This window comes from Onychostoma macrolepis, chromosome 04, assembly GCF_012432095.1.
Source record: "Onychostoma macrolepis isolate SWU-2019 chromosome 04, ASM1243209v1, whole genome shotgun sequence".
NCBI lineage: Eukaryota > Metazoa > Chordata > Actinopteri > Cypriniformes > Cyprinidae > Onychostoma > Onychostoma macrolepis.
The window spans coordinates 4,204,673-4,217,473 of NC_081158.1; the positions used below are offsets into that span (position 1 = coordinate 4,204,673).

Consider the following 12,801-nt stretch of genomic DNA (forward strand, 5'->3'; position numbering starts at 1 on the left):
GCTCTAATGTATTAATACTTAGGAAAGTATTTTCTGTGGCCAAGAAAATATCCTTTCATAGAGTTGATATGAACTTACACTGAATGCTCGCTGAACGAACAGATCAGTTGATGGCAATTTAATTATGCTACAGTTATTACTGTCAGCCGATATAAATAATTGTAATTAATCATAATTAATTGTAATTATTTATTTACAATTCCCTTTTAAGCTAATTTGCTACACTAGTAGGCTATCGCACGTGAGGATCCTGCAGGTGACGGCTCATTTATAGCCTTTTCTCACAGCAGCTAGAATAATTTAAATTCATCATTTTGATGGCAGATTGTAATCCAGAAAGGATTATGTGTTTATGAAATACATGTGAATGAAATTAAATTATATTCCAGTGTTAAATGTGCTTCTGATTACAGATAGCCAATGTGGGATTGCGCAAGTTTTTGTATTTTAAATAGAACCAGTTTGAAGGAAGATTAATTTGCTTTTTGGATTAAAAGAATTTCTTAATATGAAATTTGAATGGTGACAATTAGATATTAGACTGTATGAAATTGAAATCTACAAAAATTGAAATCTACACGTCACACAATGCTGATGTTGTTAACATTAATAAATTGAGAACAAAGTATAACAATGATAATACTTTGCACAGTTTGATGTGATATGAGCTAACCATTGGTAGCGCAATTTATTGTAATGCTTTCTTCCTCAGTTGGGCAGAACAAACGTGGCAGACTTGTTACTTACTTGTTCAGATGGCAATGTACGGTGAAAAATTCTGATTTGGGTCATGTATTCCAAGACATAGGCTAGAATCTGTGATTGCACAGTACAGTAAATATCCACACCGGTGCAGTGACTGACAACTACACATTCACCTGAAAACATTAGCTTCATCCACACTGGAGCCGTGCCGGAACACCGGATCACAACCCCGCGCACGGAAGATAATTCTGCAAGAAACTGGAATTCCAGGTTTTCAAACATAGAGGGCGACAAAGAGGTAAAAGTTACGGACTGCAGCTTTAAAATAATTACATTTTGTTGCTACATTGTTGTAGCCAGCGTCGTAGCCAGCTATGAGGTCACCGAGGTCCGGACCTCGGTCATTTTTTTATATTCAAAAATAAAATGTCAAGCTCTCTGAATGATTATTTTGCCATTTAAACCACCCCATATCATATGAGTGTTTGCAATTCATCATGTTGCTGCGAGAAGCTAGCGCAGTGAACGGGGCTTGAGAGCGCGTTGAGTGAGAGCGCGGGTATGCCTCCGTTTGTTGCCAGATGCACCTATTATACGTGTTTTTTTACTAGTTTTTCCAATTTATTGTGACACTTTGGGAGTCTTGGGATGTTTATAAAGTGTAAAGTTGAACGTTAGTGTTAGTGATATATTAATCTTATTCACAAAACACAAGCTTTGAACTTATTTCGGATATCTTTTTCTTTCTTTTTGAAATTGCTTTTTTTTCATAGCAATATCTGGCAACATTGTACATTAATAAAAAAAAGCTTACAGACAAACTGTAACTTAATTGCTGACAGGAAGATACCACAATTGGTAAGACAAACGCAGTGATCATCGTTAATATCTGAAAGAAATGATTAACACCAACAAAAACAATAGCATAATACAAATATGTTTGTTACAGAATGAAATAGGCTATGCCAAATAACGTTACTGACCAGCAGGATGACGTCTCATGCTCTTTAGTTAACCTTAAGTCATCAAAAAACATAAATTAAAGCAGTGTTTTCAACTGGTGGCTCGCAAAAACGTTTTGAGTGGGTTGCGGAGTGTGCATTCAAAGAAACAACAAACGTAATTCTGTTTTTTTCTGACGCTAGACTTTTATTTTGACAGACGTGCGTGAAAGCGGTTGACTCTATCAAAAACGCTTTTTCCTCATTCAGTATTTACGGTCAAATGAGATGTTGTCAAGTTTTATATAGGTGTCATTATTCTAACGGTTTTATAACTTGTTATAAAATAAAAATTCCCTCACCTAAAAAAAACCCGAACTTTCCAGTCCTGTCAGTTATAGGCTACTGTGCTCGTTGTGCGCAAATTTACCATGGTAACAGACCTTAACCCTCAAAATGCTACTTTATTTTCACTGTGTTTTTGTAATGTATTTCTAAATGACTGTGGTCTCGTCACACATACCAACTATTAACAAAAACTATTTTGGAACTGCTACCTTACCTAACGTTACTTATACGGTACCTCATATTCATACAGTGTATCTATCTATCTACTTATATATATATAAATGACTGAACTTAAATATACGAGCTTGATAAAAATGACCACTCTAGAAGAAATTTTCAGATGGCACATATATATATATATATATATATATATATATATATATATATTATATATATTAGTCAATTTCCACAAAAAAGGGTCGCAGCTTAATGTCCATGGTAAAATGTGGGTTCAATGGCCTAACCAGTTGACAATCACTGCATTAGAGCACAGACAAGGTTATTATTACTTATCCATATAGCAATGTTTATTATGGAAATCTATTACAGTAATCAGTATTGTTACATAAACCATTGTGATGCAATAAAGAAGGTCTAATTTAACAATGTTTATCCTCCAAAACAGACAGAACAGAGAGAGTGTAGAATGGCAAAAAGGTTCCGGCAAAATACGTTAGATGTATTTCTTAAAAAAAAGCCTAAATTGAAAGATCAGGAAGATGGATATGAGAACAAAGAGGAGAGCAACAGTGAGAATGATAGAGATCAGGAGACAGAGGAGGAGGACAGAGAGCAGAGGAACTTAGATGAGGATGACATCAGTGATGAGCAGGGCAGCGAGAACACTGATGAAGGGACTCTTCATCCCTTTGACCCTGTGAGAATGAAGAAAAAAATAAATAAGGGCGAGAGCCTCTCAGATGGAGATAAAACCTGTTTGCTCCAAAATAGATGGATACCACCAGAGCAGCATAGCTATCCCTATCGGAAATTTGGCACAAAACAACTAAAATACAATGTCCAGTGGGAGAAAAAATATGAATGTCTTTGTTACTCACCATTTGAGGATTCAGCATATTGTGCTCATTGCCTCAGCTTTAATAAGTTAAAGGGCTCAAACTTTAGTTTTCTTACAAAGGGCTTCACTGACTGGAAGAATGCTGTGGGTGAAAAGAGAGGTATCATCCCAAGACACAGTTTAACAGAAGGACACCGAAAATCCACAGAAAAGGCAGAAAACTTCCTTTCTGTTGTCCAAAAAAAAAGAAAGGACATTAGTTCAATAATCAGCCAGAAATATGAGGAAAAAGTCATTGCGAATCGTAACAGTCTTCTATCTATTATTGACATAATTGTGTGTCTTGGCCAGCGAAATGTAGCATTCCGAGGGAGCTGGGAGGGGGACAGTGAGAATGGAAACTTCAACCACTTCGTTAACTGGAAAGCACAATTTGATGTGGCCTTAAAGCAACACATGCAGACTGCACCCAAAAATGCAATATACCTTTCACCCGCAATTCAGAATGAGCTTATTGAATGTTGTGCAGAGGAAATCAGAGGGACCCTAATCAATAGAATACAGGCAGCCAAGTACTTCACTGTATTAGCTGATGAGTCCATGGATATAAGTGGGACTGAACAGATGTCCTTATGTGTCCGTTACGTCAATGAGGAGGAAGAAAACCTAGAGATAAAGGAGGATTTTCTCGGGTTCTGTCCCTTGCCCAAACAAGATGCGGCAACAATAACCTCAGCCATTCTCAATCAGCTGACAAAGTGGGGTCTTCAAACAACTTTCCTAAGGGGTCAGGGTTATGATGGGGCCTCTACAATGAGTGGCAAAGTGAGTGGGGTACAAAAGAGAGTCAAGGAACTGTACCCCAGGGCAATGTACACCCATTGTAGGAGCCATGCACTTAATTTGGTTGTGGTGCATGGTTGTTCTGATCTTCCTTTGGTGAGGAACACAATGTCCATCGTAGAAAAGATTGCAGTGTTCTTCTCAGCCACAGGGGCCAGAAAAGATGCCCTGCGGGCAGAGAGTAGAAGAGAAGGGCAACCAAAAACAGCAGGGATCCCACTGATGTCAGACACTAGATGGGGTAGCAGAGCAAACACACTGAGTGCTTTTGTGGAGCAGTTCACTGCTATACATTCTGTTTTGGAGACCATGGAGGCAGAAGTAACTACCACCTCTGGAAAGGCCAGTACTCTTCGGCATAGTATTGGAACATTTAAGACCATCATTACTGCTGTAATAGCCAACAAAGTGCTGGGTTATATGCTACCTCTAACCAAACAGCTGCAGTCTACCAACTTGGACATCATCACAGCATACGAGGAGGCAAGAAATGTACGGCAAGTCATAGCCAAACAAAGAAATGAGCAAGGATTCAGTCCATGTTTTCAAAAAGCCACAGCATTGGCCAACTCAGTTGATGTGGTCCCAACAAAGCGTAGAATAACAGTAAAACAGAATTACAGAGCAAACATATCTACAGAGTCAGTGGAAGACCACTACCGGGTGAATCTTTTCTATCCCTTCATCGATCACATAACTAGTGAGCTGGATGAGAGATTCTCTGAAAGTAATGAGCCTGCATTACTAGCAGCTTACCTGGTACCAAAATCTTTGAAGAAACTCACAGAAGAAAGAGAGCAAAGAATGGTAAAGTGGTACCATGAGGACCTACCTTATCCAAACACAGTAGAGCAGGAAATAGAATGCTGGAGGCACAAGTTTCACTCTGAAGATGGGGTGCTGCCTGCATCAGCATTGGAAACTCTGAAAACAACACAGATGTCCTTCTTCCCCAACATCCAGTGTATGCTGAAAATTTTTCTTACACTTCCAGTGACAACATGTGAATGTGAACGGTCATTCTCTGCAATGCGAAGGCTCAAAACATGGCTCAGATCTTCTATGTCTAGTGAAAGGCTCACAGGACTGGAGTTAATGCATGTTCATCAAAAAGTTAAGCTGGACAAGGAGAGAGTCCTTAGACGGTGGGATGCCTCTGGCCACAGGAGGATACAGCTAGCTTTCAATGGAAAGGTAATGCATGTTGTAAAGAGTATAGTCATCCAACAGTCATTTGCATTTGCATTGATTATAAACTCTATGTCTGAAGTCTGAATCTGTCTTTTTTTATTTTGTAATTTCAGTGAGCCAAGGAATGAAGAGTAGTACACGCACACGCACGCGCACACACACACACACACACGTCTGTGAAATGTAAAACATTATTTTGAATAAAAAAACTTTCACAATCATCAACATGTCTGTCTATTTTGAAGTTTAGGAGTGCATTTGTGGGTGTTATTATAGCACAATTCTTAACACCTTACTTTGGACCTCACTAATTTTCAAACCCTGGTTACGGCCTTGGTTGTAGCTGTTTTATCCAGCTGTATTTACTGTAGTATAAATAGTTGCAGTTTCGTTTAAACAAATCTATTGAAGAAATTGTAAATATGTTGCAATTAAAAAAAAAAAAAAGGTACAAAAGATTTATTTTTGGTAAGCACAGAAGTGGGGGGTGAGAGTGATAATTTAACATTGTTAATGCTTCTAGATTTTGTTTCTGTTTGTTCTCCCTTATCTTAATAGATAAATAAAGTAGGATGTAAATTGGAGCAGTAGTTTTGTATTATTCAGTCTGATTTATCTTGTCTGATTGTGATTTTGGTATTGGTAAATACTGAGGGTAGGATCTGATAAGCCTAGGGCTTCTACCTATCCCTTTTCGAACGGGTTGACTATGATGTTAACATTTTATTTAATTGATTTTAATAGCTTTTAATTGTTATTCATTTGTATATTTATGCGTTTTCCTCCTTTTTTTTTTTTAATAGTCCGAAATAAATTTCATTCATTCATACAAGCGGCTATCATCGGGTCCAAGCACAACCCATTGGGCAATTGATGTTGAAAAGACATCAGAAAAAAAACAGGTCAGATATGCAAATACACCTGATGTCAAAAACTTGAAACGACATTGATTTGATATAAATTTAACGTCAAACAAATTGGCATACTTAAACATTAAACCAATTTCATTGTAGGATTACCTTCCTAATTTCACCTAGTAATAAATCTGCGTACACAATGTCAGTTATCTGATACCTTCTGAGTATTATCAGTGTGAACTACAGACATCAATTGGTACATTTAAATGTAAAGTAAAGGACGGCAAAAATATACCTAAGTATATGAAACGCACAGCTTTCACCTCCGTAAACATTTACCCCTGTAAGAATTATTCATTTGTTATTCAGAGTGATGGAACCTGATAGAAAAATATTTTTTATCCCGTGTTTCCCTCTAGTGGTCAACATTAGTACATGTTGTAGAACATCAGTCATTTTGAGTGGGGAAAAACTTATTTTTCTATCTCCTCTTAACCCTTGTATTATGTTAGATTTCTGGGTACGATTTTGATGGAGCGGGTCAAATTTACCCTAACTGAATTCAATGCAATTCCTTAAATATCACATCATGAAAAACAAGAAGGAATCAGGTATGAACCGAACAATTTTAATATGAGCAATTTGCCAGACATTGCAAACAATTAATAACAAAAAGTATGATTTTCAAAAATGTTTAACCACTTTTTAAACGTTCGTTTTAACAAATGTTGAAAATAAACTACTGTAACTTTTAACATTTTAAATATTTATTCAACATTCAATTTTTTTTTCTTCCACATTTATGTTCAAAACATCCTAAATAAACAATTTAATATTGCTGTGAAATGAAATTAAAACTTTTTTTCCCCATAAACAGGCTCTTTTGTTCTTTAGGCTCACGGAACAATATAAAACAGTCACCCTTGACAGGATGTGCACAAAGCAAGCATGTGCTTTCTGAGAAAGCTAACTTTGACGAATACAGCATTCTGTCCTTCATATCCAGAATCTCTCTGGGAAGCTCAGGCTTGTTTTTTTTTATTGTTCCAATCATAGTCAGCTTTCGCTTGAGTAGCTCTTCACCAAGTTTGTAGGATGTAAAGAAGTTGTCACAAGTTATGCAGTGACCTTGCAGCCCTTCACTCATTTGGAGAACAACCCACATCTCTCTCAGGTGTTCCACCTGGTGGCTTGCCTGTGTAAATTTGCATGTTGCATGCATATGTGGCGATAAGTGGTCAGGTAGGGGAAGTTACCAATAATAAAAAGAATCCTATACTCGACTACACCACCTGGAATACACCAGGACAGAACAGCCCCATATAAGGGCACACAGGTTCATTGCCAAAGACAGGGTGAGCATAAGAATATAAACAATATCAACAAGAATCACTTTATTCAAACAATTAATAGAAACAGTCAATACAATACATCACACAAGTTTGAAAAAGTAGGTTTATAAAAAAAGCTCAAAATGGTGAAATCATTTAATGCATGGCAAAAATCCAAGATATACAGGTGCATCTCAATAAATTAGAATGTCGTGGAAAAGTTCATTTATTTCAGTAATTCAACTCAAATTGTGAAACTCATGTATTAAATAAATTCAATGCACACAGACTAAAATAGTTTAAGTCTTTGGTTCTTTTAATTGTGATGATTTTGGCTCACATTTAACAAAAACGTTAACAATTCACTCTCAACAAATTAGAATATGGTGACATGCCAATCAGCTAATCAACTCAAAACACCTGCAAAGGTTTCCTGAGCCTTCAAAATGGTCTCTCAGTTTGGTTCACTAGGCTACACAATCATGGGGAAGACTGCTGATCTGACAGTTGTCCAGAAGACAATCATTGACACCCTTCACAAGGAGGGTAAGCCACAAACATTCATTGCCAAAGAAGCTGGCTGTTCACAGAGTGCTGTATCCAAGCATGTTAACAGAAAGTTGAGTGGAAGGAAAAAGTGTGGAAGAAAAAGATGCACAACCAACCGAGAGAACCGCAGCCTTATGAGGATTGTCAAGTAAAATCCATTCAAGAATTTGGGTGAACTTCACAAGGAATGGACTGAGGCTGGGGTCAAGGCATCAAGAGCCACCACACACAGACGTGTCGAGGAATTTGGCTACAGTTGTCGTATTCCTCTTGTTAAGCCACTCCTGAACCACAGACAATGTCAGAGGCGTCTTACCTGGGCTAAGGAGAAGAAGAACTGGACTGTTGCCCAGTGGTCCAAAGTCCTCTTTTCAGATGAGAGCAAGTTTTGTATTTCATTTGGAAACCAAGGTCCTAGAGTTTGGAGGAAGGGTGGAGAAGCTCATATCCCAAGTTGCTTGAAGTCCAGTGTAACCATACAGCCGTCAGCTACAGTATTGCATCAGATAGTGCACTATAGATCCCCTGAGGAACAATTCCACTCATTCTCTACTATAGGAGAGGAAGAATTGTATAAACTTGTTAAATCATCTAAACTACTAAAAGAGCTGCTTCCAGAAGTCAAAGATCCTCTTTTGGCTATTATTAATTCGTCATTGTCATTAGGATATGTTCCCAAAACCTTCAAATTGGCTGTTATTAAGCCTCTTATTAAAAAAACACAACTTAACCCCAAAGATCTAGTTAATTACAGACCGATCTCGAATCTCCCTTCAAATCGTACTTATCTGACCGCCATCAATTTTTAGTAATGAATGAAGAGGCATCATATCGATCACAAGTGCAGTATCAAGTACCTCAAGGCTCAGTACTAGGGCCGTTACTTTTCATGCTTTACATGTTATCCTTGGGAGATATTATCAGGAAACACGGTGTTAGCTTTCACTGTTATGCTGATGATACTCATCTCTATATTTCTTTGTGCCCCGGTGAAACACACCAAATTGAGAAACTAACGGAATGCATAGTCGATATAAAAAACTGGATGATGAGTAATTTCTTACTGATAAATTCTGAAAAAACAGAGATGTTAATTATCGGACCTAAAACCCCCACATGTAATAACTTAGAACACTGTCTAACACTTGATGTCTGCTCTGTAAATTCTTCTTCATCAGTCAGGAACCTAGGTGTGCTATTTGATGGCAACTTTCCTTTGACAGCCACGTTTCTAGCATTTGTAAAACTGCATTTTTTCATCTTAAAAATATATCTAAATTGAGACCTATGCTCTCAAAGTCAAATGCAGAAATGTTAATTCATGCATTTGTGACCTCAAGGTTAGATTATTGTAATGCTTTATTGGGTGGTTGTTCTGCACGCTTAATAAACAAACTACAGCTGGTTCAAAATGCAGCAGCTAGAGTCCTTACTAGAACCAGGAAATATGACCACATTAGCCTGGTTCTGTCAACATTGCACTGGCTCCCTACTAAACATCGTATAGATTTTAAAATCTTGTTAATTACTTATAAAGCCCTGAATGGTTTAGCTCCTCAGCACTTGAGTGAGCTCTTATCACATTATAGTCCTCCACGTCCGCTGCGTTCTCAAAACTCTGGCCATTTGATAATACCTAGAATATCAAAATCAACTGCCGGGTGGCAGATCCTTTTCCTATTTATCACCCAAACTCTGGAACAATCTACCTAACACTGTTCGGGAGGCAGACACACTCTGTCAGTTTAAATCTAGATTAAAGACCCATCTCTTTAGCCTGGCTTACACATAACACACTAATATGCTTCTATTATTCAAATCCGTTAAAGGATTGTTAGGCTGCATTAATTAGATCAACCGGAACCGGGAACACTTCCCATAACACACGATGTACTCGTTACATCGTAAGAAGAATGGCATCTACACTAATATTAGTCTGTTTCTTTCTTATTCCGAGATCACCGTTGCCACCCGATCCAGTCCGTATCCAGATCAGATGGTGGATCAGCACCTAGAGACGACCTCTACAGCCCTGAACGTCAGCGGAGATCAGGACACCTAGATGAACCCAGAGACTGATCCCCAGTGAGGACCTCGTCACCTAGGCAGCCATCAGGACAAGACCATGGTAACCAAATGAGTCCTTTACACAATCTGACTTTGCTGCAGTTGGAATTGAACTGCTGGTTCGTCTGGTCGGAGGAGAACTGGCCCCCGACTGAGCCTGGTTTCTCCCAAGGTTGTTTTCTCCATTCTGTCACAGAGGGAGTTTTGGTTCCTTGCCGCTGTCGCCTCTGGCTTGCTTAGTTGGGGACACCTATTTTCCAGCGATATCGTCTACATGATTGCACAGATACTATTTAAACTGAGCTGAGCTGGACGATGACATCATTGAATTCAATAATGAAGTGCCTTTAACTGAAAATTGAGTGTTTAATCTTGTCATTTTACATTATTGAAACTATTTTCCTATTCTGATATTGGAAAGTTGCTTTGACACAATCTGTATTGTTAAAAGCGCTATATAAATAAAGGTGACTTGACTTGACTTGACTGTATAGTTGTGGAGATATGAGCAAAAACGTTCAGTGTTAAAAGTAATTACTAATTACATCATCAATATTGTATTTAAATTACTTTTCAAATTACTCTGTCTGAAAAGTAATTTAGTTACTCAATAAGTAACAATTATTCAAATCATTAAATACATCTTAAAATCCCTATTAACCTTAAAGCATTGACAATAGAAATTAAACTTTTTATTCTTTCAACTTGAGTCAAACATGGAATAGTGTAGCCTTTTAGTTTTAAAACAACTATAATACTTAAACATTTTAATAAAAAATGTAACCACCTTCCGTTAACAAATAGAATTACTCTGCAAAATATCTGAATAACAAAAAAGCTTAAAGGGGTTATCGGAAGTTGATATGATTCTTTAGAGTCTTAATGAAAAGTCTATAACATACTTAGGGTAAAAAGGGTGTTGTTTTACTCTACCATTGAAAAATTTTAACCAGTCAAAAACAGCTCTCTGCAGCAAGCTGTTTTGTTGCAAGTTCCTTTAAATGCTAATGAGCTCTGCTGACCCTGCCCCTCTCTTCTGAGCCGCTCTTTTGAGAGACTGCTGCATTCATCATGAAACTTGCTAACTAGCACGTTATTAGGAAAGGTGATTTTTCAAAGATTCATAAAAAACCCTTATACTCACTTCTTCTGGAGGTTAAGCTGGATCACGAATGATTCGCGTGAACATAGACGAATTTAGGCAGATCGGGGGTGCATTCCCTTCAAAAACAAGCATAATCCACTGCATCTTCAGCAGCACAATGTTTTGTTATTTTCAGTGTACTCAAACAAAAGTAGACCCTTTTTAGATTTGATTGATTTTAGTTTTATCTGTATTAGAGCTCGACCGATGTATCGGTTTTGCAGATTAATCGGCACTGTTAGTTGATTCCCAGAACTATTGGTTATCAGCAAAAATCCACGCCAGTAGTTTTTCTGGGTTGTGTCCGTTGCTGGAGCGGCTGCAAAGGGTCCGTTGTCATTATACAGTGCAAGAGCTGCGTCTAGAGGCAGAAATCACTGACAGCACATGCATTTGTTTTGACACGTGACCCTGCACGCTGCCTGGAGAGACATGGTGCACAGACAGCGCTGACATTTCAGATGAACATTTAAAACGCCAACAGACAAACTGTATGTATACAGCACACTACAGTACAAGTTTTCATGTCAATATAAAGTAATTCATTTGCTGATTAGATGCTGCATTAGTGGAGAAAGAACAGCAGTATGTTTGCAGACAAGGCTGAGAGAACAATAGCATTAGCAGTACCTCAAGAAGTTAAAATACCCAAATTTTTAATGTCATGATTGTTACCTTTAATTTGCATTAGTTCATATTATTCAGTTCATATCCAACATTTTATAGCCAGCGCAGTTGCATATTTAAAGCCAGAGAGACTAGACTTGACTAGAGAGAGCAAATTGCATGCTGTTCATGCAGCCGACAGAAACATAAATTCATTTTATCGTCACACAAATTTTGCTATTTTGATTAAGTAATAATTGAGTGTCCTAAAATAGAAGCAAATAAAGTGCGAGACTATACATATACATTTACGTAATTAATACTCTGGCCTTTGTGGAGACATCTAAAGATGGCCACTTTAAGCATGACTTTGGATTTATGTGAAATGGTTATCGTTTTACAGTAAGATTCAATTAATAACATTACTTCTAAAGCATTTATCAACTTCAGTTATTGATTTATAGTTTGTATGTTAATTTCTACATTTACAAATACATTTTTAAGTTAAGTTCATTTTGATTTTATCTGCTAACTTTAGTTAACACGATATTGATAATTGTTGCTTTGAATATCATGGTTATCGTCAATACCGGTATATCGCGACCCCGCTAGGGGTACTTACCTCGAAAAAATATTTGAGAAATGGAAGGACATGGAAATCAGACTGGACATCTGGCATTTCATAAGAAGGATTTCTGTAGGATGCACAACAGATTCTCATCAGCTCTATTCAACGTTCACGGCCCACCTCAGCCGCTGTATTTTCTCCTGGGATCAGGAGGATGTGGACAGGCTTATGAAGGCAAAGCGTGCAGAGTTGATGCAACCTTCAGATGCTGATGTTTTGCATCGCCTTAGTAAGAGTGAACTGGCCCTACACTGTAAAAGAACAACACGTGGCACAAGGGAGGCCGTAGATCGTATCTCCCAGCTGATCGAGTGCTTTGAAGGGGAGAGGACGTGATGCTTTGGGTGCGCCTCTCATCAGTTCTGCTGGAATGGCTGAGATGTGGAAGTCTCAGAGGAAGCATGTAGCCTGCATTCAGGATCCCTCTGGTGTACAGCTCTACGTGCAGACAGGAACCCTGAAAAACATATAGGTGTGCAAGAGTTTCAGCTTGTTTACAATCGTTCCACCTACATCTAAACAGCTTCATTCCAGGTAAAGTAACTGTCCTGTAAGTCTTAAATTAAATGTATT

General features: G+C 37.9%; 1 protein-coding gene across 1 annotated transcript; it reads left to right on the plus strand.

The window, feature by feature from the left end:
- Positions 1–2,640: 2,640 nt before the first annotated feature.
- On the plus strand, positions 2,641–12,564 carry LOC131539240 (52 kDa repressor of the inhibitor of the protein kinase-like). Its single transcript, XM_058773650.1, has 3 exons — positions 2,641–2,871; positions 3,364–5,049; positions 12,379–12,564. The coding sequence occupies exons 1-3, from the start codon at positions 2,641–2,643 to the stop codon at positions 12,562–12,564; spliced, it is 2,103 nt and encodes a 700-aa protein (XP_058629633.1).
- Positions 12,565–12,801: the final 237 nt, after the last annotated feature.

Coding starts and splice junctions, on each gene's coding strand:
- LOC131539240 (XM_058773650.1), top strand. CDS start 2,641: ATGGCAAAAAGGTTCCGGCAAAATACGTTAGATGTATTTCTTAAAAAA. Junction 2,872..3,363: donor CTCTTCATCCCTTTGACCCT/GTGAGAATGAAG, acceptor TGTCTTGGCCAG/CGAAATGTAGCATTCCGAGG. Junction 5,050..12,378: donor AGCTAGCTTTCAATGGAAAG/GTAATGCATGTT, acceptor TCCTGGGATCAG/GAGGATGTGGACAGGCTTAT.